Consider the following 21052-nt stretch of genomic DNA (forward strand, 5'->3'; position numbering starts at 1 on the left):
TAGTAGCAAAAAAATGTAAGACTTGCTGGAAATGTCATCACTTCACTTTCTTTATAACAAATCTGAAAAGGGGGCTCACTTGAGGAAGATATTTTGCTGTGGAAGGTGAAGGCTCTGCACAAGGCCAAGGTTCTCAGTACTGAAAAAGGATGAAATTTGTTTATTTTCTCTTCTTTTAATGCTATTAAGAAGGTTGAGCAGAGAGGAACACCATTACAGATTGCCCTCTTCCTTATGGTGATAATCTGTAGGAAGGGCCACAGGAGTACAGGAAGCAGTTCTAAAATGTTTATCTATACATGAAAACCTATACCCCTTATCTATACCTTATCTATACCCAGCCACTGACAAAATTCTCCCAGCCATCCATGTTTTTTGACTAATTTTGTTGCAAAAATAACAATTCTTTTCAGTATCTTTAAGTTAAACCCCAAATGATGATAAAATTCAAAAAGACAACAGTGGCAGAAACTTTTTCACATACTTGCATCCACAAGAAGAACAAAGTGGACAACTTCACAGTTCTCGAGCCAGGTCTTGCTTTAGACACAAAGAAGTCACTATTTACTAGTGAGCAAAATATGAGAAAATTCTCACCTCTTGTGATCTGTCCTGATGAGAGGGTTAATGGCACAGCTAGACATGCCTGCTGACTCATTAAATTGAACAGCCAGAAGTTAATTTTCCTTTGGTATGTGCTTAGGCACCTAGTTACAACAGCATTTGTGTCACCAGAATTTACTCCTGACCTAAAACTGAGAAGAATCTTTCAGTTCACATCTGTGGAGGCATTTCCTTACAGCTTTTTATCTTCCAAAGCTCTGCAGCTGTAACAGCTCCTGTGTTTCGTAGGTCAGGCAGCAGGATGGAGCTGCAGTGTGTGCATTAGGTGATTACAGTCACTACAGATGTTCTGCTACACAGCTCTGTACACACACAGAATGCCAATGACAATTTCATTCACAGGCAGCAGAAGGATGATCACTGAATGAGGTGTGCAGGGTTTAGCAGATTAATTCCTCCCCAGGTTTTATGTCACATTTTGAAACATGGAATCTCAGGTGTGGGAGACAGAGATGTGCCTGTCACCCCATAATGTGGTAAAAAACACACTGAAGGAGCCTGGCTCACCCTGGAGCATGGCTGTGCAAGTTGCAAACATTTACTTCAGGAATATCCTAAGGAAAACTTGAAGTTGGGATCAGAAGGAGCTAAGCAATTTGGATCTGCACAGCCCTGCTGAGGCACAGGGTATGTTTTCTATTATGAAGGAACACTGGCAATCAAGGAAACTATCAAGAAAAATGGGCTCTGGGGCTCCAGATAGTTCAGCTGTGCTCGGAGCTGGGATTTCCTCTCATCCCAGTATGAAGCAAGGATATTACAAGGAAAGCCTGCTGTAAAAGGAGAAATAAGATACCTGTGTCATAAAACTGTTGAGAAAATTCATTAATCTCTGTGAAATGGATTTCATTTCTTGAGGAGATGCTAATTACCACCTGGAGTACACATGCCAAAATACCTGATACATCAGAATTTTGAGAATACCAAAGCAGCTTTGCTGTCTCTACAAAACAAAGCAAAGGCAATTGCAGCATTTTAAAATCTTATCCTTTATTTCAGTCCCTGTTTCTGCAGATATCCTGCTTGCTGGTTGCAGTGAACACAATGGTCACATCTAGAGAACTACAGACTGCCTGGTCCCCTCCAGCTCCTGGGCAGGTCACAGGGAAGAAGTGTCAGTGGTCTGTGCCCAAGTTCATCACTAGGAACACAGATGTGTTCAACCAACAATATTTTGATATACAGATATTAGAAAGAATTTCTTTCTGGAGAGGGTGATCAGGCATTGGAATGGGCTGCCCAGGGAAGTAGTGGATTCTCCGTGTCTGGAGATCTTTCCAAAGAGCCTGGATGTGGCACTGAGTGCCATGGGCTGGGAACCACGGGGGGAGTGGATCAAGGGTTGGACTTGATGATCTCTGAGGTCCCTTCCAACCCAGCCAATTCTATGATTCTATGATTCTAAGGCTTCCCTTGGCAGTTGCAGCAGTTTGGTCACAACAAAGCCAGCACAGAGCTGTTCCCACCTCACTCCTCTCCCCACCTGACACAGCACCAGACACTGCGTGCAGCATGGGCAGGGTCCAGCAAGCATCCTCCAGCCTACACCACGGATGTATACATTGTACGTGACCATACACACCACGCTGGTATATACTTATATATATGTATATATTATATGTATATATTTCCGTATCAGCACGGAAAGCAAACAAGAATTGATATTTACTCTGCCTCCTCTGTCTCTTCCTAGTCTTTCCCGTAGTACTGGTCTCTTCACTGATACTCGCAGCATTTTTTTGCCATTCGGACATCACCAAGGCAGCTTTATCATCATTAAAACTGCTGAAGCAAGGAGCGGCCGCGCCCGTGCCGGGCTCTGTGTGACAGGGCGGCCACAACTGCGGGACCGTGAGGAGCCCGAGACGCGCAGGCGCCCGGGAAGGCTCTCCACTGACAAGGAAGCTACAATGCCCGGAGCCCGCGGGGCCGATGCCCGGTGTCGGTCCCGGTTCTGGTCCCGGTTCATGGTCCCGGTCTCCCCGGGCCGCCCGCAGGCCGCAGCACGCGCAAAGCATGCCGGGAAGCGGTGTCGCGGTGCATGCCGGGAGAGGCGCGCTCCCTCAGCCTCCCAAGATGGCGGCCGGCGGCAGTCCCCGCCCCCGCCGCGCACATGCGCAGAGCCGCGCTGGGCCGCGCCGCTCCCTCCCTCCCTCCCGGCGGCCGGGGCGCCACTGACAGAGACCGCGGAGCGGTGCGAGCGGCCAGAGCCTCCGGGACTCCCCCCCACGGACACCCCCATCCTCCGCGCCCCGCCCCGCCGCAGCGGTGAATGGGAGAGGCGGGCGGCGCCGCCCCCACGGAGCAGAGCGAAGCGGCGGCTCGGGTAAGGCCGGTAGCGCGCCTCCACACCCCGGCTGCCTCCTTCCTTCCCTTCCTCCCCTCTCCCGGCTCCTCTCGCCCCCTGCGGGAGGCTGTCCCGGCCGGCGGCGGGGCCCGTGCGGCTCTCTCCTCTCCCTCTCCCCCCTCCTCTCCGCTCCTGCTCCCCGCCCTCCGCTCCCTCTCCTGCCCCCTCCCTCCTTCTCTCCAGCTCGCTCTCAAAATGGCGGCCGCGCCCGTTGGTGAGGAGGGAGCCGGGGAGGAGGCGGGGGAGGCAGAGCGGCGGGGCGGGAGGGCGGCAGGCGAGGCGAGGCGGGGGACGGTCCCTGCTCCCCGGCGGGGTGCGGTGGGGGCTGCCGGGCGCGGTCCCTTCCCCTCTCCCCTGGCCCTTCCCGGGCTTCAGCGGCGACCTCGCTGCCGGTGACTTAGCAGGAAAACAGGGCGCGGGGGAGGAGTGGGCCAGACAAGGGAGCGGGTGGGGCGAGGGGAGCGGAGAGCAAACCCCGCGGGGGCTCCGGCGCTCCCGGCCCCCGCGTCCTTCCCCTCAGCACCCCCACCACTTAGGCCGCTCCATTTCTTCGGGTGACTTAGCAAGATACCGGGGAGGAGGAGGAGGAGGCGGCGATGGCCCGGGCGCTAATAGCGATGAAAATATCGGTGAGGAGCCTGGTGTACGTGTGCCGGAGAGGACACCGAGCATCCCTTCCTGAATTCCTCCCGGAGGGTTTCCTCCCTCCTCCTCTCCGAGGACAAGGCAGGCGCTGGGCAAGGGGGGCCCCGATCGGCGGAGTCGGCCAAAGCAGGGAAAACAAACGAAAATTGATAATCCAGGGGAGAGGAGTCGGTGTTATTTGGAGGGCTCGTTTCACATCCAGCCCGTTCTCCTGCAGTGATCCAGCAGGGAAGCGTTGGCAGGAGGTGGCTCAGACCTTCAGAACCAGCTGCGGTGAAAACGGGGGAGGGAGGTCTCATCTCTCCTTCTTGGGGTCATATCGTTGCCTGGTTGTCTACAGTAGCACCGACTTTACTTGAAAACCTTTTAATAGCAATCGAGTTTGCTAAAATGCTCCATTTGTTGCTATTTTTGAGGTTTTGTTTCGTCAGAAGGCTATGCGCAGGCAGGGCTTTTGATGGAAGTTGGGGGGGTGGGAGTGGTGCCTCTCTTAAAAAGTTTAGGGTTTACTCAGGTCTGAGGCTGGGAGATTTTAATCATTTTTTGTTGTTGTTTAAGGTGGATGCAATTAAACTTGACCTTTAATACGAAGCATAATGTGACACGTTCCCTTTCTTTGCTATAGTATTGCTGGTAACATTTCCTTGCTGATGGTGCTGCAGCAGAGGGCTTGGTTGTTGCAGGTCAAGTCAATTCATAATGAATTACCTAACCAGGAGGTAGTGGGAGGTTAATTTAAGATATATTAAAAATCTTTAATAAGCACTATGTTGCTGTAAATAAATGTTTGGATATCTTGACCCAGCCAAATTATATATTTATGTGGAGATTCTTTTACTATATTGTTTATATAGTATTAGGAGATGGAGGTTAAAGAACCTACATTCAGTGGTGATCATTTCATAAATGATTTTGCAGCACTCGGCTGGTTTTCAAAAGAGGGAGGGTCTGCTATCAAAATGTTACTTTGCCCTTAGCGTAATTTTGTTAAATAGGAAAATTACATTAAGGAACTAAACAAAGAAAATATTTTTAGGCAGAAAGATTTATTGGAAATTTCTGGTTTGTTCTCAGAGATCTCATTTTTGTGTGTTTCTTTAGATATATCCATGTTTATGGATGCTGTGTGCAGCCATTGAGCAGTGAAGAGACTGGGTGGAGTAAGGAGGCAAAGCTGCGAAATGGCTAGATTACCCTTTCATAGCTTTTTTTTTTTTTTTTCCCTTTGCTTGCGTTTTGCTGGGGTGGAGGAATACTAATTGCCGTAACAATGAAGTCTCTTCTTTAGGGAAGGATCTAATGGTGCAGGAACCTTCTGAAATGAAACAAATCTCGCATTCTGTTTTGAGGCTTATTTTTCTGCAGGGTGGATCTTGATTTGTCTGACAGGGAGAAGTGACCAGTCACTGTTGCAAAGCCAGATTTTTGTTGTCTGATAATCATTTCAATCCATCACTTTTAGATATTCACTTGTTGAATTTATTTTATTTACACTTTAGATGAGAATTGTAATTTTTTGTGGGGGTATTTTACTCATCATTCTTTGCAATACGGACAACCCCTGGTATTGTTGCTTAATGATATTATTTGTTCATATAACTTCTTGGCTAGAGTGGGTTATTGGTGGACACATGAGAAGACAATTCCTGCTTTTTCTAGTGCTCACAGTAGAGTGACTCTTATTAGTATACAGACTTATTTGCATTATTTTTCTTTACATGCCAAGTTCATATAAAATAACATCTCAAGATTTTGGAAGCTGTTTTGCACAATATGGCTCCATAAGAACATTGCTGTACCACTCAGGTCCTGATGCATCACGAGGGTCATACTGATGTGTAGACTTAAAGTTGAGTAAGAAGGAACAAAGGATTTGGGGAGTACAATAGGGATCAGATGAAGCACCTAGGAAGGGCTGCTTGTGCAAGTGCTCTGCTGTTCCAGATGTGGCTCATTGCATTCCCACCTGGATTTGGAGTTCATCAGAGCAAGTACAACACTGAACACAAATTATTCTGAAGCAAGATGAGGTTTTGCTTTTTCTCTGCAACTGGACTGATTTCTGGAGTCTGGTTTTTGGTGGTAGGAAGACACAGATAAGACTGTGTTGGTTTTAATTTGCCCAAAATTAAATTAAAGGGTAGTGGCTTTTTTATAAAATGTATTTTATTTACTTAGAGAAGATGTTACAGGATTCAGTGGATGTGTTCACCAAAGGCCTGTGTCTAAAAAGGAATCCAGGCTATGAGCAATGAAGGATGCAGTAAAACACTCAACACCATATAACTTTGGTTGATTTTTTTTTTTCCTTGAACTGATGGCAGTTACTTTCTGTAGAGGAGTAACTTGTTAATTTCTCTTCTACAAAAGAAAAAGGCATTAATATTTACCTTTATGACTGTATGCAAGGTCTGTCTTGCCTGTGTTGCAGACACTTCTCCCTCCTGTTCCCAGTGCTCCACCCAGCCTTGAGTTCCCAGTTTCTGTGCTTTGTCAGGTCTCAACTTTTTTGTCCATGCAGTGTGCTATTGATAGGACAGCTATTGAATTAACTATTGCCCAACACTCCAGCGTTGGCTTTCTTCAGGAGCTCTATAACCAACTCCCATCACTACGAATTATAACCTAGTTGTACCCTCCTGTCAGATGTTCTGGGCAAACAGTAGCTGTAAAACCTCTGTAAATCCTCTCTGTAGCCCAGGAATATGCTGTGTGTGTTTGTTAACAAAGTTTATTCACGAGCTTTTGTAGCTGCTTCTGGTATTGGTGATCTACAGTGGTTGTAATTATAGTAGTACGAAGGCAGCAGTTTTCAAACAGTTTTGTTTCACTCAGATTTCTCCTACTTTTGTGAACTTCAGGCCCATTTTCCAACCAAAGGCAAAATCTGTGGGAGAGCTGCAGAAATGTCCATGAAGTAAACAGTGAAATACTTGTTAGCTTGAAAATAAGAACTGCTTAGGCCTAAGTTTAGGAAATGAAGAGGTCAATATAATTAATTGTTTTTAATAAGTAATATTTTCCTATTTCATATAAGCCATGGGGGAGTGTCCAGCTTATTCCATGTAATTTCTGGTGGCAAAAGAAGATATTTCCCAAGTATTGGAGCTATGTGTTTTAATCAAAATGGTTCTGGGTTTCTTCTGTCACAAGAAATAAGTTATGTCCTGTCAATACATGCAGATCTGTTAATGAAGTTGCAACTGGTCTCCTTATGTGGCTTTTGGGTGTTGTGAGCACAGGTGTTCATTAATAAGTGATGTTGCTTTGTCTTTTGATCTGCCTGACAGAGTAGGTTACACCTCAATTTAATTTTTAAAAAATAGGCATTTACACTAAGACATAATCCTGACCTAAAACTAGTTTTCAACTACATAAAGTTATTTCTTCAGAATTCCTTGTATAAATGCTGTCCAAGTTAGCAGGAGTGTTCACATGGTCATCTTCTGCATGGAAGTCTTGTGCCAGTACTGAAAATGGAGTTGATGGCATTTTGGCTTCATTTAGCTTAGGTTGAATAAAATCTGTTTTTCTACTGTTACAGTTATTTTAGCACAATGCTTTTGTCTTTTCCTGACATGATTTGAGACCTACTGATGAGAATTACGTATTAGAAACATTTGAATGTACCATGTTTTTTACTTGATGAATAATTTAGTTCTAGTTCTAACCTGGTGAACTTTCTAGGTATTCCAGGTTAGCCCCTACAGAAGTGTGTATCTTACTTGTATCTTAGTTGTTTAAAGAAGGACCTTTTCCTCTTAAGACTCATTGAGTCAGGATTTGAATGAGGCCATGCGTGTCTCATTCACCATGTTTAAAAGCTCATTCTGTTTTCTTTAACCTCATACCCTCTCTTTAGGGGATTAGGTGGCTGTGACTTAGGCTGTCTTGCGTTCAGTTCACAGTCATGGAAGCCACCTGTGGTATCACTTCATGCTGGTGTGTACTGTCAAGAAAAATTTCAAAGCAGCATGGTACTTACAAAAAAGTGTGTGCTGAGATCCATTTCACCAGTACTGTAAACACACAGTCCTCTCCAGAGCCAGTCCTGTGTGCATGGCATTGCTGTACTGAGCAGTGTCAACTGGTGCATGCAAAACTATATACAAAAAAATCAACATTATGAATTCAAAGTACATGTTATTACATTTAGAGTTACCTTTGCCATTTCTTCCTTATTAGTACTGCTTCTGAGAGAGCCTGGCAGTTTGACTTGGCTGCTTGTGGACTTTTGGATAAGGATTGTAGCTAAATAAATGTAATAAATAGATCTTTGTGGCTGTGATTTTGCTGATTCTGGAAAGCCTAACCAATATTTTTAACTAGTAACTGGTTGCTGCAGTCTTACAAAAGTATTTCCAGTTATGGGACAGCACATCATGGTTGAGGTTTATAGGTGGTGCTGCAGCAAATGTCTGTCCTTTAATTTTCTCAGATCTGTTGTTAAATAGTTCCCTGTTGGGTGAGTCCCCAGATGCACTTTTCTGCAGCACCTCTTGCTCCCCAGTGCTGGCTGGAGAGTCAGTGGCCATAGCTCCTTTCAGGAAGGGCTAAAGGTAGCAGTTTTTATGGCATGATGCTGTACTAGCTTACATCTGAGATAGCACGGTGGCTTCGTGATGAAGATTATTTATACCTTCCCTCTTATGTCAATGTTAATTGTTGCTTTTGTGCTCCACAAATCTTAAGTTCTTTTGGTCTGTTTCCCTACACTCCTGTAGACTGCCCCTGCCTTGTTTTCCAGTGTGGAAATGGCTTTATGCTAAAGCAGAGGTGTTAACTTTATCCTTTGTTAAGAGGAATGAGTTAGAGACATCTAGCCTGCTTACCTGCAGGTAGTGACTCTTCCCACCATAAGGAAACAGTGGTGTAGTTTGTCTTGTGCATGAGGCACCTGCTTTGGTGGTGGTAAAGAAGATGGGGTAAGCAATTGGATTTATTTAAGTGCTAGAGTGTTTACAATCTATTAAGAGGATGTTGTCATTAATTTTTGTATATGTGTTTGACACACATGGTGTCTATTGGGTCAGTGATGGTAGAAGTTTTTGCTTCTCACTCTGCTGGAGTTGTGGCAAGCACAGACTGCCTTGGGGGAAGCTTGAGAGGAGCTTTGACCCTCCAGTTCCTCTGCAGCACAGTGAGGTGGGGTTCAAGTTCTAACATCGTGCCTGTCATTCTTGTAATAAGATCTTGTGAACAGCTAACACTGTTCCTACAAACTTGAAATTTCTCTTTAATGTTTTTGTCACACTGATAAGGCTGGGATGAATACTAATGGTAGATAATGTCCACTACTGTGTGATATCAGTAACAAATGCCTACAACAAAAAGAGAAGTGAGGTGGGGGTATTGCAGCCTGCTGCCTGCTGTGTCTTGGCCCCAGTTCTGTGCTAGCTGATATTGCTTCTGCACAGGAAGATGTTTTCCCTTTCAGTAATAAAAGGAGTTCTGCATTAGCCTTCTGCTCTCTTGACTTAGATGAGGGCCTTTCCTTCAAGGGAGAGCAGTAGCAGGATGGTTACTCCTTGTGCAGTGGATGGGAGATAAATGGTGCTGGTAAAGCTGGGAGGAGGGCAGCAGGTGTTGTCTGCCTGCTTTAGGGCCAGTAGTGTAGTAGGTGAAGATGGGTCATAAAGATGACATGTTCTACAAGAACCCCAGTTGCATTATTTTGGTGCCGGAGTCATGGAAGATTAAAATCTGTTTCCCTGTAATAGGATAAAAGTTGAATGTATGACAATTAAGATGTTTGTTTGTTTCCCTCTCTACTTGTCAAGGGAAGCCATTTTTGGTCAACAAGCTTTGAAAGTGGCTAGAGGGCTGTCAGTGATTCCAAGTCTGGAAGTTCTATCTGAATTTCTGTTTGTAGCTTTGACCTTCTGTTTCTAAAGCTTTAACATATATGTTCCTGCAAGTTTCAGTTTGGAAATATCCAAATATTTCAATTTGGATTTAGAGCTGTGACCTGCATGGAAGAACTGCAAAGAGCAAAGTCCAAATCCAGTGCATGGCTGCTGACCAACCATAAGAACACGGTCTGAGTTCATGCACTCTTTTCTCAGTGGCTAAAAGAAAGTGGCTTAAATAGAGTCCTAGAATTGCTGTCACATAACGTGTGTATATTGTTTGACCTAACAAACATTATTTTGAAATTTTTTTTTCTGAAGTCATCCAGATAACCCATGGTGTGCATGGTGGATTTCTCTAAACAGCTCTGGAGTAGCAGCTTTGAATAGTTGAGTGCACTGTGACACTCGCCCTCCTCCCTTCTCCCCCTGTCCTGTCCTTCTAAGACCTGTGGGCATTTTTAAGAGTTCACTTAATTGCAGAATATAACAATCTTGCTAAAAGTGTGAATTGAAAATAAGGCTCAGTTGTAATTCAGATGAGATTTCCTTTCTGTTAGGTTTTTCCAAAATAAGATAGTTGTTGCAGCTCACTCTGCCTTAATCCTTCAATTAGCTTTACTGATGTAGGCTGGAAAGTGGAAAAAAGATTATCCCAGCTCATAAATGAGCAGCTCTCTTGTATTCTTCAACCCATCCCTGCTGGCCTGTCCGTGATTCTTTCTAACGTTTTCCAGGGTAAGGTATGTTTGCTGTACTCCAAGGAGAGCTGCGTGGCTGTTCTGTGGAATCTTGTTTCTAGAGTACCTTTGTGGGAAGAGTTGTCTTATTTCTGTGGGTTGAGTTAGATAAAGCAGCTTTTTCCTTACTGGGTGTAAAACAAAATCAGACCATTAAAAATCAGTGCAGGTTAAAAGAAGCTGTTCTTACATGCTTGCTAGGGTTCAGCAGTATAACCTACAGGTGTAAGAGAAAATTAGTACTGCCTATTTCTCCCATACAGGACTGTAGCTCTAATTGCCTGCAAATAACCGGTCACAAATAACCACTTCATTTTCTCTTGTCAGTATGTTATGAAACAAGATACACTGTTGAAAACCTTTGTGAGGATCTAACATGCCAGCCATGTAGCAAGTGACAATGCAACAAGAGTTTCTACTTTATTGATACATAAAGGGATGTTTTCCCCTTTAAAGATTTGTGGAATTTAATTCTGATTGTGTTAGTTCACTTAGTCTTTTGGTGGCTTGATCTCTGCTACCTCTTCATGAGTGACTTGCCTTTCACTGGGCTTGAAAAAATTCCTGAAGAGAGGAGGCTATCCAAACTAGGATTTCAGATACATTAACAAGCTCAGAAGAAAATTCAAGGAGTTTTCCTCCATGTTTCCTCTTTTGAGAGCAGTAGAATGTATAAGAGAAACATGCTGGTAGCATGTGACTTGGCACTCAAGACTGTTCTGAATTTTATGCAGGTTCCTGGAATTCTAAATTATTACAAATTAAGTTTTAAAGATTAAGCTATCTAGAACTCTGTAAATGATTCATAATGTGAACTCAGTTGTGTATTCCTTGTGCTCATAATGGCTTCTCTGCCTTTTTAGCACCCAGGTTCTTAGTGTGAGGTGTGCCTAACCTGCCAGTCTGGAAATATGATCTCAGATTTTGTCTCCTTCAAATAAATATTCTTGTAGAATATTATTAAACATGTTTTTTCATAATAATACTTTGTTTCCATTTTCTTACTATAAGTTATCTTGTAGCTGAGTTTATTAGGGTATTCTGATTCCCCAAGAAAAAAGCAAAAATACACTGTTTTTAAAGCACAGCAGTGCACAGCTCTGAGCTTTTAGAATTGAAAGGTGTTGGGTCTGTTCAGTATCTGCTTGTGCATTCTCTCTGTGATTTATGCTGTCTCCTCTAACTTTTGTTAAAATGAGCTGCAGTTATGTGTTTAGTGTTTGTGGGGAAGACTGTGGAGACTAAGCAACGGTCATTAAAACTGCAGAAATTTAATTACTTTATTTTTGAGTTTTTGGAGGAGCTATGAACATTTATTCCAATATCTGGAATAACAGATTGGTCAGCAGTGGTTGTTAGGTTGCTAGACAGCAGCAGGGTGATCGTGGCCTGGTGCTGATACATTTAACAGTTTGATGCTGATGTGGTGGACCAAGTAATGATGTTGAAACTGATTTTCTTCATTTAAGTAATAAAAATTCAAGTGTTAAGAGAGAAAAAATACAGGAGGGATGAATATGCCTGTGGGAAAAGTACTTAATGCATTAAGGCTGATTGACTGTTTTTGTAGTAGCTGGTAAGCAAATATTTCTGTAGGCCTGAGGAGTTAAATTACCAGAATGACAGAGTTTTAGAGCCTAGAGTTCCAGTAGGTGAGACTGGCTTTCATCATGGTTCTGGGGAGGATTTTCTTGATGGCAGAGCCCTGGCTTAAGTAATCAGAGTAACTTAGGCTGTGAAGGAAGCCATTAAAATTGAACTTGTGAAACTTGTAAAGGCTTTATAATGTAGTGTCACTTTCTCTACAATGTCTCTCATCATTACTCTTTAGAGCTGTATGGAGGTGACTTAAAAATCTGGTTAGAACTTACAGCTGTCTGCAAGGAATTTACTAATTCAGTGAGCTTGAAACAGCTTTCTGCTCTCTTGCCTGCATGTCACTCCTTCATGTTTGTGTAGGTTTTCTTACCCCCTGTTGCTCTGGTACCAAGTGTGGGTCTAGAGTGAAAGGAGTGACCAGTTGTTTTTCTCATGTATATCTTTTGTTACCTGGTGTATGTTTCTAATAAAATACATAATTGTTTAACTTGCTAAACTGCTGTTTAGATGGATCATATCTCAATTGGGAGTGATCTTTACTGTAACTTTTTCTGAAGAGCAGAGTTGGGTGTTGTTGGTCAGCTGAGCTGTCTCAGTGCTGACCCACATGCAGTGTTTTTTACACAGTTGTTGGGAGTAAAAGAAAAAAACAATGGAGAACTTTGAGCTTGGACTGAGGGGCATGATAAGGTTGATTGCAATGCACAGTTTGGTATCTCAGGTTATGTTTATGAAAATGCTTGGATTTGGAAGGGCTTTGTAAGAATTATATATAAAGAACCCTATTGATGGCAGTATTAGTGGGATGTTGATAAGCTTGGTGGTTGTGTGTTGGCAGCTGGGAAGCACCAGGTGCAGTTCCTTCCCATGGTGTGATTCCTGTAAAACAGTTGACAGGACAAAAGCCTTCACACTTTCTGGGATGCTAAATCCCTGACTGAACTAATACCTTGCAGGGACCAGTGAAACATCTTACTGAAGGTATAATTTATTTCATGAGTTAATAACTAGTAGCTAATGGTTTCTTTGACTTCCGTATTTATGGTTTCAATTTTGTTGTGGTGCAATGTGTGTGCTCCTTTGGAAGAGTTGAATAGTGCCTTGCCACATAGAGATAAAACCTTCTGATTTAAAGCTGCAGCAGTGAGTTTTTACAGTTGCTAAACAAAGTCATAATAAGTGTAAAACAGAGGGCTTGGTGAAACAGAAAAAACAGTGAAACTTTCATCCTACTCTAAATACTACGATGAGCTGTGCTATCTGTGCAGTAATTAACAGCAGGAATCAGTAGGTCAAGGATGAAGTCCAGAAACACTAATTCAGTAGTTAAAACTAAGAAAAGTTTTACTTTTAAAAGCATCTGTTGTCAAGTGCTTGTTTAGTCTCATTGTAGGTTTGCAAAGTAGATGATCAGCTTGAAATAGATAAAAGCTAAATGCCAAATTCAGGGCACAGTGTCTTTACCAGGTATATGAATTCAAACCAAATTTAGTACTGTTTAGCATCCAGTGTACTCTGATGTAATGTAAAAATGTAATGAACTTTCAAACAATCTAGAGACAGAATTTGGTATTTTTTTTATGTGCACAGAATGGACAGTCTTAGAAATTCTGATTCTAGTGACTTTGCTCTTGCTTGATGCTAACTGAGATAAGTGAACAGGTATTTTTGGCAGGTTGAGACTAAAATGCTGAAGGGTTAGTGCAACTCCGTAGTCTCTCAACTGCATTTGGAGGATACTTATGGAAAATAATATTTAAATGTCTCCTGAAGCAAGTGTAACCATCATCATAGAAGTAACTGTGAGACAGGTTTAGGGTTTATTGGCATGATGTATCTCTTGCCTGGAAGTGATTTTTTAAAAATTTTTGGGTTTAATTTGTTTTTTCTTCCCTCATTGGGGTGACTGTATCTGTTTAGCTTTGTGTACCTACCATATAGCTGTCTTAAAGAGCTAACAAATACAGCTGAACCTTTGTGCATCTTATGAATGGTTAGCAGGTCTCTCATTAAGTTACTGAGAAGTTTTCCAGTAATCAAGGAAACACTTCAGCCCATTGACACACATGGGAATAGGGAGCTACTGCTTAAAGTCAGGAAGAAGAAACTGTTGAGTTGTTAGGATCTTAGTCACCCTCAGGAAGAGGGTGGTTCCTAAACAATATCAGATCTGAGATGTCCACTTCAAGTGAGAAGTTATACTCAGCTGGGTGCCTCAACACCAGCTAGCTGCAAAAGGTATGTGTTTAGTTACCACCAGGGTGGGACCATCTTTAAATGCACATCAGGCAAAATTGCTGAGCCTCAGAGCAATTTCCATAGGAGTAAATGTGTGGGTGAGTCTTGTGAGTGCAGCTGGCTCCTGCAGCAGGCTGTGTGTGGTGCAGCTCAGGAACCTCTTAATCCTGGTTTAGGAAGCTGGGAGGGGGTTCTTAGACATGAAGAGGCAAAGGGTCTTCCACTTCCCTTTTTTAATGAGCAAGCCAGAGGCACTTGCACTGTGCTGCTTCCACCTTCCTTTACAAGGAAGAATTTTTATACTTTTCATGTTTTTCTGCCCAACTTATTGCTCTTTATCAAAGTTCTGTATGTTTTAGAAGCTTGAAAGGAAGAAATAGAAGAAGTTAGCAGTTGAGGTGAGATGCAGTTGCCTGTTGAGGAGCTGAGAAGGATGTTACCCACAGCTCTGGAAGGGTTTGTGTTGTTTCATAAAGAAGTGGCCTGAGCCCTGATGGGTGGTGGCTGTGTCCCTTCTCCCACCAGGTACGTGTACAGCCTGGAAAACTGAGCTGTGCTGCCAGGAGGTGATGCCATACTTGTTACAGTGTAAGGGTTCAGCCAGGTCTAGCTTCCAACTTTTAAAATGCTCATAAGGACAAGGGATCTTGCTGAGAACACTTGTTGCCTGTTTTGTTGTGAGACTGCACATGTGCAGGGGTTTGCCACGCAGTTCTGTTACATAGGCAGATAGTGATACATCAAATAGGTCTTAAGTTGGAATCTAAAATGTTGTGCAATCTAAGTGGAATTATTGCTAAAAGGCACATCCTGGTTTACACTTGATTAGTAGATATTACTCCATGGGTGGCTCTGTTAAGGTTCAATCTTTTTTTCCCTATATTTAATACAGAACAAATAAAAAAAATTATGCAAAGACATATTTCCTCTTAGAAAAGATCTAGCTCTGTGTCTGGATACCACCTTATTCTCAGCAAGCTGCTGATACTAAAGATGACTGATTTCAGGCAAGTTGTAATGATCGGGTGTTGTTTCCTTGGGGGTTTTGCTTTGGCTTTTTTCCCAAGGGCTCTCTTTGAACACTGGTTTCTCTCATTACTGGGCTGGTTGTGGGTGTGTGTAGCACAGTGGTGACTGAGCCTTGATAGGCAATGGAGGAGGACTGGTTAGTCTGGCTCCACTGAGTTGGGATGGCACCAAGCCTTCCCTAGCTAAAGAAAAGGCAGTGGACAATATTAATCCATTCTTAGTTGTTTCTGAGACACAGGTATATAATTAAACTTGGGTCCTTTTGGGCTTTTTGGTTTTGGACCTCTTTGCTTGGATGGTGTTATTTTTGTTTGTGTGGGGTTTTTGTTTTGTTTTCATTTGTTTATTCCCCATTTGTTTATTTTCTCTCTTTTTGTTTTGGCTTTTGCTAAAGGGTGTATAAAAAGGAAGCTACCCTAAAATGCTTGGCCTTATGTTCAGGTGCCTTCATAATTTAAAAAACAGGAATATTGAGAAGGGGACTTGAAACAGACACTTCAGAGAAGTGAGATACTGTAGAGCAGTTGTTTGTTAACTAGTTTGCTAGTAGCAGAAATAACTGCTTTGCTCTGTAGGTGTTGCAGCTTATCTGGTACTGAGACCTGTTCCTGAGTAACAGTTGAGGGAGTGATGGAGCTGCCCAGGTGGTGTTAAGTGCTGGGGGTACAGGAGAAGTTTGACTGCTAATTTGAGGGGGAAAAATGCCTTTCTAACTAGATAACATGTCAAGGATCACCTTGTAAACACAGTTGCTGTTATTTTTAGGTAAGTGCTACAGTTACAGCTCTTAGGCACAATGGCAAAACTGTCAAAATATTGGGGTATTGTTTTTACTGGGGTTACTGCACTGGTGCTGGATTTACAAGGCATTCCCTTCTTAGTGGTAGTGCATAGTACAAAAACCACTTTCCATTTTTAATACAGTGTTTCTTACCATGGTAATAGTACAGGCAGATTTTGGAAGCTTGTGCTGCAAGCCATGCTTCTGTGTATGAGCCACCTTATTTTGTTGTTCTCCAGTGTTTATCACCACTGGAAGCGTTGCTATGTTCATACTGAAGTGCAGAGATTCAGCCATTATAAGCCTCTGGTTTTTCGTTCTTAAATTTATAGCAGCATTGCCCTCTAGAGGGCACTTCTTTTGATGATGTCAGGAGATTTTTTAAAATATAAAACCTAATTTTCCATTAATTTGTACCTGATAACTTCTACTTTCTACTGAAAACCAGGTTCCTCTTTACCTGTCAGGAAGCAGGGTATGGGACAAGAATGAGTGAAGTGACTGCTTCTCTTCTCTGTAAAGATGCAGCCTGTGCTATCAGTTTTCAACTGAATTGTTTCTGAAATAGCTATTAGGGAAGAGGTCAAACTAATGAAATAATGTCTTGCCTGTTTAGGGTGTTTCTGTCTGAAACAGCTGGCAGTGCAGTATTAGGGTGTACAGCATTGGACATGGAAAATCCACCAGCAGAGGGAAATAAAAGCAACTTGCAGCTTAAGCTTATTTTGAAGCAGACAGCAGAGCCTAGATAGGTTTAGAAACAAGCTCCTGATCCCCTGTGATGGATAAGTAGACATTAATGATACAAGCTTAGTATTTAAAAAAAAATTTAATGTAAGAAAAGCTGTTGTTTAAATCAGGCTCCCTACCAATGTTTTTATCCAACATTAGTGAACCTTGCATACCTGTATGTTTAGTAGAGCAGCAGTAGGGGAGAGGCAGTGAGGACACGTTTCCTGAAGTAGTTTACAAACCCAACTACTATCTCCTAATCTTGTGTATTGTCGTGTTCACTTTATTTCATTGCTTAATGACTTGCTTAATGGCTTGAGTAAACTCTGTGTTACATACAGGCTCCTGTCAGGTATGGAAGAAATGTGAACTTTTATCATTGTTCATAATCATATTGCTTCCAAAAGAGTATCTGCAGTGCAGAAATCAAAAGGCAGTGCTGCAGAAATGATTCTGGTGATGTTGCCTTGGCTGAGATTAAAGCTGTCCACTTGAAGCAGATTGTACACCAAGAATACTGAAGTTCTTGATACAGTATAAGGAGATATTAAATGTGTGTGTGTGTGTGTGTGTGTAAATGAGTAACTTGTGAAAGGCACAATTCTGACGGACTTCAACAGTTTGCTCTTAAATATGTCAGATTTCACCTGTATTCTGAATTAGCTTGCATTGTCAGATTTCTAATAATCAAGTTGTTGTCTGAACGCTGCTGGAGTAACAGACTTGTGGCAACTCTGCACCCTGGTAATTGTATTACTGATAAGATGGCAGATCTGTTTAACAGTTTTCTGTACCCCAAGTATGGGCTAGATAAAAGATTAAGTGTAGGTAAGCTGTGTCACCACATGACTGAAAAGGTGCCAAGTATTATCTTTTAGAATGTAGTTCTTTGGAACTCCTTTAGATAGTCTCACTAGATTAAAAGAAGTAATTTTTCTAATATAATTGTGTAATAATCTACCTGTCTTTCCTTAAGCACTGCATCTAAGCCTGAAAGATGTAGGAGAGCATTGGCTGATCTATTGTATGTGTTGAACATTAACTAAGTGGGTCTTGTTGGATTTAGTTTGATGAAGAGATGAATCTACAGAAGATAAAAAAATCTAGCATGAGGATAGAAGGTTTTGGAGAGTAAACCTTTGATAGTATTGAATGCAACAGGTAGACTGTTTATGGTGGGCTTAAGTTCTTGTCATCACAAGAAATTATAATGGTATTGTCTACAAACTAGAACTGAGCTGTTACTGAAGATGCTTCCTTCAGCTCCTTGTTTCCTGAAGCAATAATGGTGGGAAGAGTGGGAATAAAATGCTTAAGTCTCTCCAGGCTGCTCAGACCAGGTTGAAGGTGCCCTATAAGGGCATAATCCAGACTAGCAAAAAAAAATCCCATTTATAACATTAGTTGGTTTCTTCTGTCCAAAACGGTGTTGCAATCCGAGTACAGAAATCTTGATGTTAGTCCAGAGTGACCTAATGCTTATTCAAAGGAAGTTAAGTGTGTTTGTTTCTCTTCCTTCTAGATGGATTGAATCTTCTGAGTTGAATGCCTCCAGATTTCCTTTTGGACTTCACGTCTGGAAAAACACTTTTGATTTAAGCCACACTGTGGCAGATTGAATTGTGGATCCAGGGTTCCTAAGACTTCAGCTCTTGAGGAGGCAGTCACTGCTGAATCGTGTCACCCTGACATCGCAGCCACAATGGTGCTGTCACAAAGGCAACGAGATGAACTGTAAGGAATGGAGCTCTTCACCAAATTTAAAATAAAAAAATGTATCCTGCTGTTCACATCTTGAAGCAAAATCTGTTTGCCAAATGTATTTATATAATTTACTGTGATCCTAGGTGTTGTACTGCATGGAAGAAATTAAAGTCTGAACCATCTCTTCTTTTATTCAGAACTGGGGCTGAAGATGCTGTTCTTTGTTTTTTAGAAATCGAGCAATAGCAGATTACCTTCGTTCTAATGGCTATGAAGAGGCATATTCCGTTTTTAAAAAGGAAGCTGAGTTAGATGTGGTGAGTGCAATCAAGATTCTTCATCTGTATTTTGAGTAAAGAGTTTAATTTTATGGCATCTTCATCCATGCTGAACATGCGTGTTATCTACCTATTAGCTCATGGAGGCTCAGAAGTGGAGGTGGTAAACTCATACAGCTTAAATTAAAAAGTAATAATTAGATGAATTGAGTATTTCTGAGCAAAACTCTTAACTTTATCTTCAGCTAATGACTTGGGCATATTTTTAATATTTTAATATTTTATGTGTATATGTCTGGCTCCCACTCATCTATACAATGCTGCATTTATTTTTGTGATTGGAATTGGGTCAGTAGCTAAATCATTGCCTGAAATTCTTGATACAAGTTGGTTACTTTAGGAGGGCAAGCCCAACAGGTTAATGGGAGTTGATCAGATCTGGTAAGCAGCTCTGTTTTGTTAGTCTGTGCAGATACTAGTGACTTACACCAGTCATTTCTGCAACTAAGTAGATTTGACTTAGCAAAAGATGATTTTTGGTATAATATTAAAACCCAGCCCCTATTAGCATAGGTGGTTTGCTTTTCATCTGAGCTGAAGTTTCTCTGGAGATACCTGGGCTGAGCCTTAGACTTCTGTGTGCTGACTTGTGATAAATCCCTGCCTTTTCTCTGTATAAATCTTGCACTCTTCTTTTTCAAAATTATGAAGTTTGACTTAATTTATCCAATCTGCTTCCAGTATCTAATAAATAAGTAAAAACTACAAATTGGAATACCATACTTATAATTGAAAGCCCTAATACCATTCCCTTATCTGCTGTATCTATCAACCTAATTAAGTCTTCTCTTCCCAAAGGTTATAATGGCAATATAAATAGGCTAGATGGGCCCAGGGGAAACAGAAAATGCAGCTTCTAAAAGTTTCACATTACTGTTTTGCATGGAAACCTGAACTGGATGGGGCTACACTAGAATGACCAAAAAAAAAAGGGGCAGAAATTATCTTAGTAAATGGGGAGGAATCAAGTGTAGCTCTATAGAGAGGGATTTCAATTTTTGTATTGATTATTGCTGCAGATAACTCTAGCTTTTAGAAATTCCCCTGAAGCAGTAGCTCAGCTTCTGGTCTCTGAGCGAGGTAGCCAGTCCTCAGAGCTTTTGTGGACCAGGCTGTGCCATTGTTATTTTCTCCATGCCTTTGTTGGAAGGGACCTCTGAGAAAAGTTTTATTTGCAAAATCTAGCATCATTAATGTGTACTGCTGCAGTATTTAAAATTAAAAATTACATTTTAAATTTCAAATTGTATTTTAAAATGCATTCCTGTTTTCTATGTATGCAAATTGTAGGTATTAAAAGTTGAAGCCTGGTGGTTCTGTTTAACTGATTATAATCTTTCACTTGAATTCATCTGTGGTCAAGAGACTCATAAAATGAGCTGTTTATGTTACCTTTGAAGAAACACTTCGACAGCTTTAGAACTAGAGTTTATTGATTTATTTAAATGCTTCTAAACAGAATGAAGAGTTAGATAAGAAGTATGCTGGACTTCTGGAGAAAAAATGGACATCTGTTATAAGATTACAAAAGAAGGTAAGTAGAGATCTGAAGGACCTACCTGTATAAAAGGTTATGACTGAAATCAAGCATTCATCACTGTGCAGGTTTAGAAAATAATACCTGAAAGCTGAATTTTGATCACTTGAATAAGAAAAACGGTTAAATCCATGTTGTAGAAAAGGCTTTGTCCACCTCAGTGCTAGCAGAGACATCCTCTCAGTTTCTTTGTAAAAATGTCCTGACTTCACATTGTGAATTGCACATGCGATGAAGCTGGAAAGGAAAGAGGTGCCTTGAGGCAGTTTGTGAGGGGAAAGGTTGAATAGCTGTCTCCAGAAGGCTTAACTGGCTTAGAAAAAGGTACAAAATCTGTGATGCCAGATGTCTGGCCATGATGGTAAAGGGAAGAAACCATTAACTCCAGTCAGTGCATTAGAGCAAGTGATTCTCTGCAAGTGGGCAGTACAAAACTCTTTTTAGTTATGCTTTAATGGGTGTAGACTGTATTAAAAGCTTTAAAAAAAATAAAATCAGTGTGCTAACAATAAAGTCCTATCTGTTGTAAAGGCTGAGAGACCTAGGGTTTTATGATGCCTTCAGTTTCTCTGCTGTTGGTTAACATGCAGTAGTAGCATTCCTTTTTTAACACGACCTCCTTCAGTAATTTGTAAAACTGCTCAAGCATATTTGCACAGTATTTTAGTGAACATGATTTTGCAGAATGGTTTCTTCTTGTCAAAATATTTGGGGAATTGGAAAAGAATAAACCATCTATGATTACATTTTTAAAGAATAAACAATAAATAATTAATTTTAATTTGCTTTTTAGAAATAATAACACTATTGAAGATTGGTAATCAGTCCTTGCTTTACTGTGAGTTTGGGAGCCAGCTGGTATTTGGATTATGACAAGTGAAGGTGAACC

General features: G+C 41.6%; 1 protein-coding gene across 2 annotated transcripts in view; it reads left to right on the forward strand.

Moving 5' to 3' along the window:
* The first annotated feature begins 2749 nt into the window (after nucleotides 1-2749).
* Nucleotides 2750-21052, forward strand: part of PAFAH1B1 (platelet activating factor acetylhydrolase 1b regulatory subunit 1) — a 29919-nt gene continuing 11616 nt past the window's right edge. The window contains exons 1-4 of one of the 2 annotated variants that reach the window (XM_030462178.1): nucleotides 2750-2950; nucleotides 18107-18318; nucleotides 18521-18605; nucleotides 20086-20160. In XM_030462178.1, the coding sequence (XP_030318038.1) occupies nucleotides 18287-18318; nucleotides 18521-18605; nucleotides 20086-20160 (192 nt within the window). In that variant the 5' untranslated portion in view covers nucleotides 2750-2950; nucleotides 18107-18286. Of the gene's footprint in view, nucleotides 2951-2996; nucleotides 3186-18106; nucleotides 18319-18520; nucleotides 18606-20085; nucleotides 20161-21052 lie in introns of those variants that run through there. The other variant, XM_030462179.1, reaches the window with a different exon arrangement.

Source organism: Calypte anna, chromosome 19 (assembly GCF_003957555.1).
Source record: "Calypte anna isolate BGI_N300 chromosome 19, bCalAnn1_v1.p, whole genome shotgun sequence".
Classification (NCBI taxonomy): Eukaryota; Metazoa; Chordata; class Aves; order Apodiformes; family Trochilidae; genus Calypte; species Calypte anna.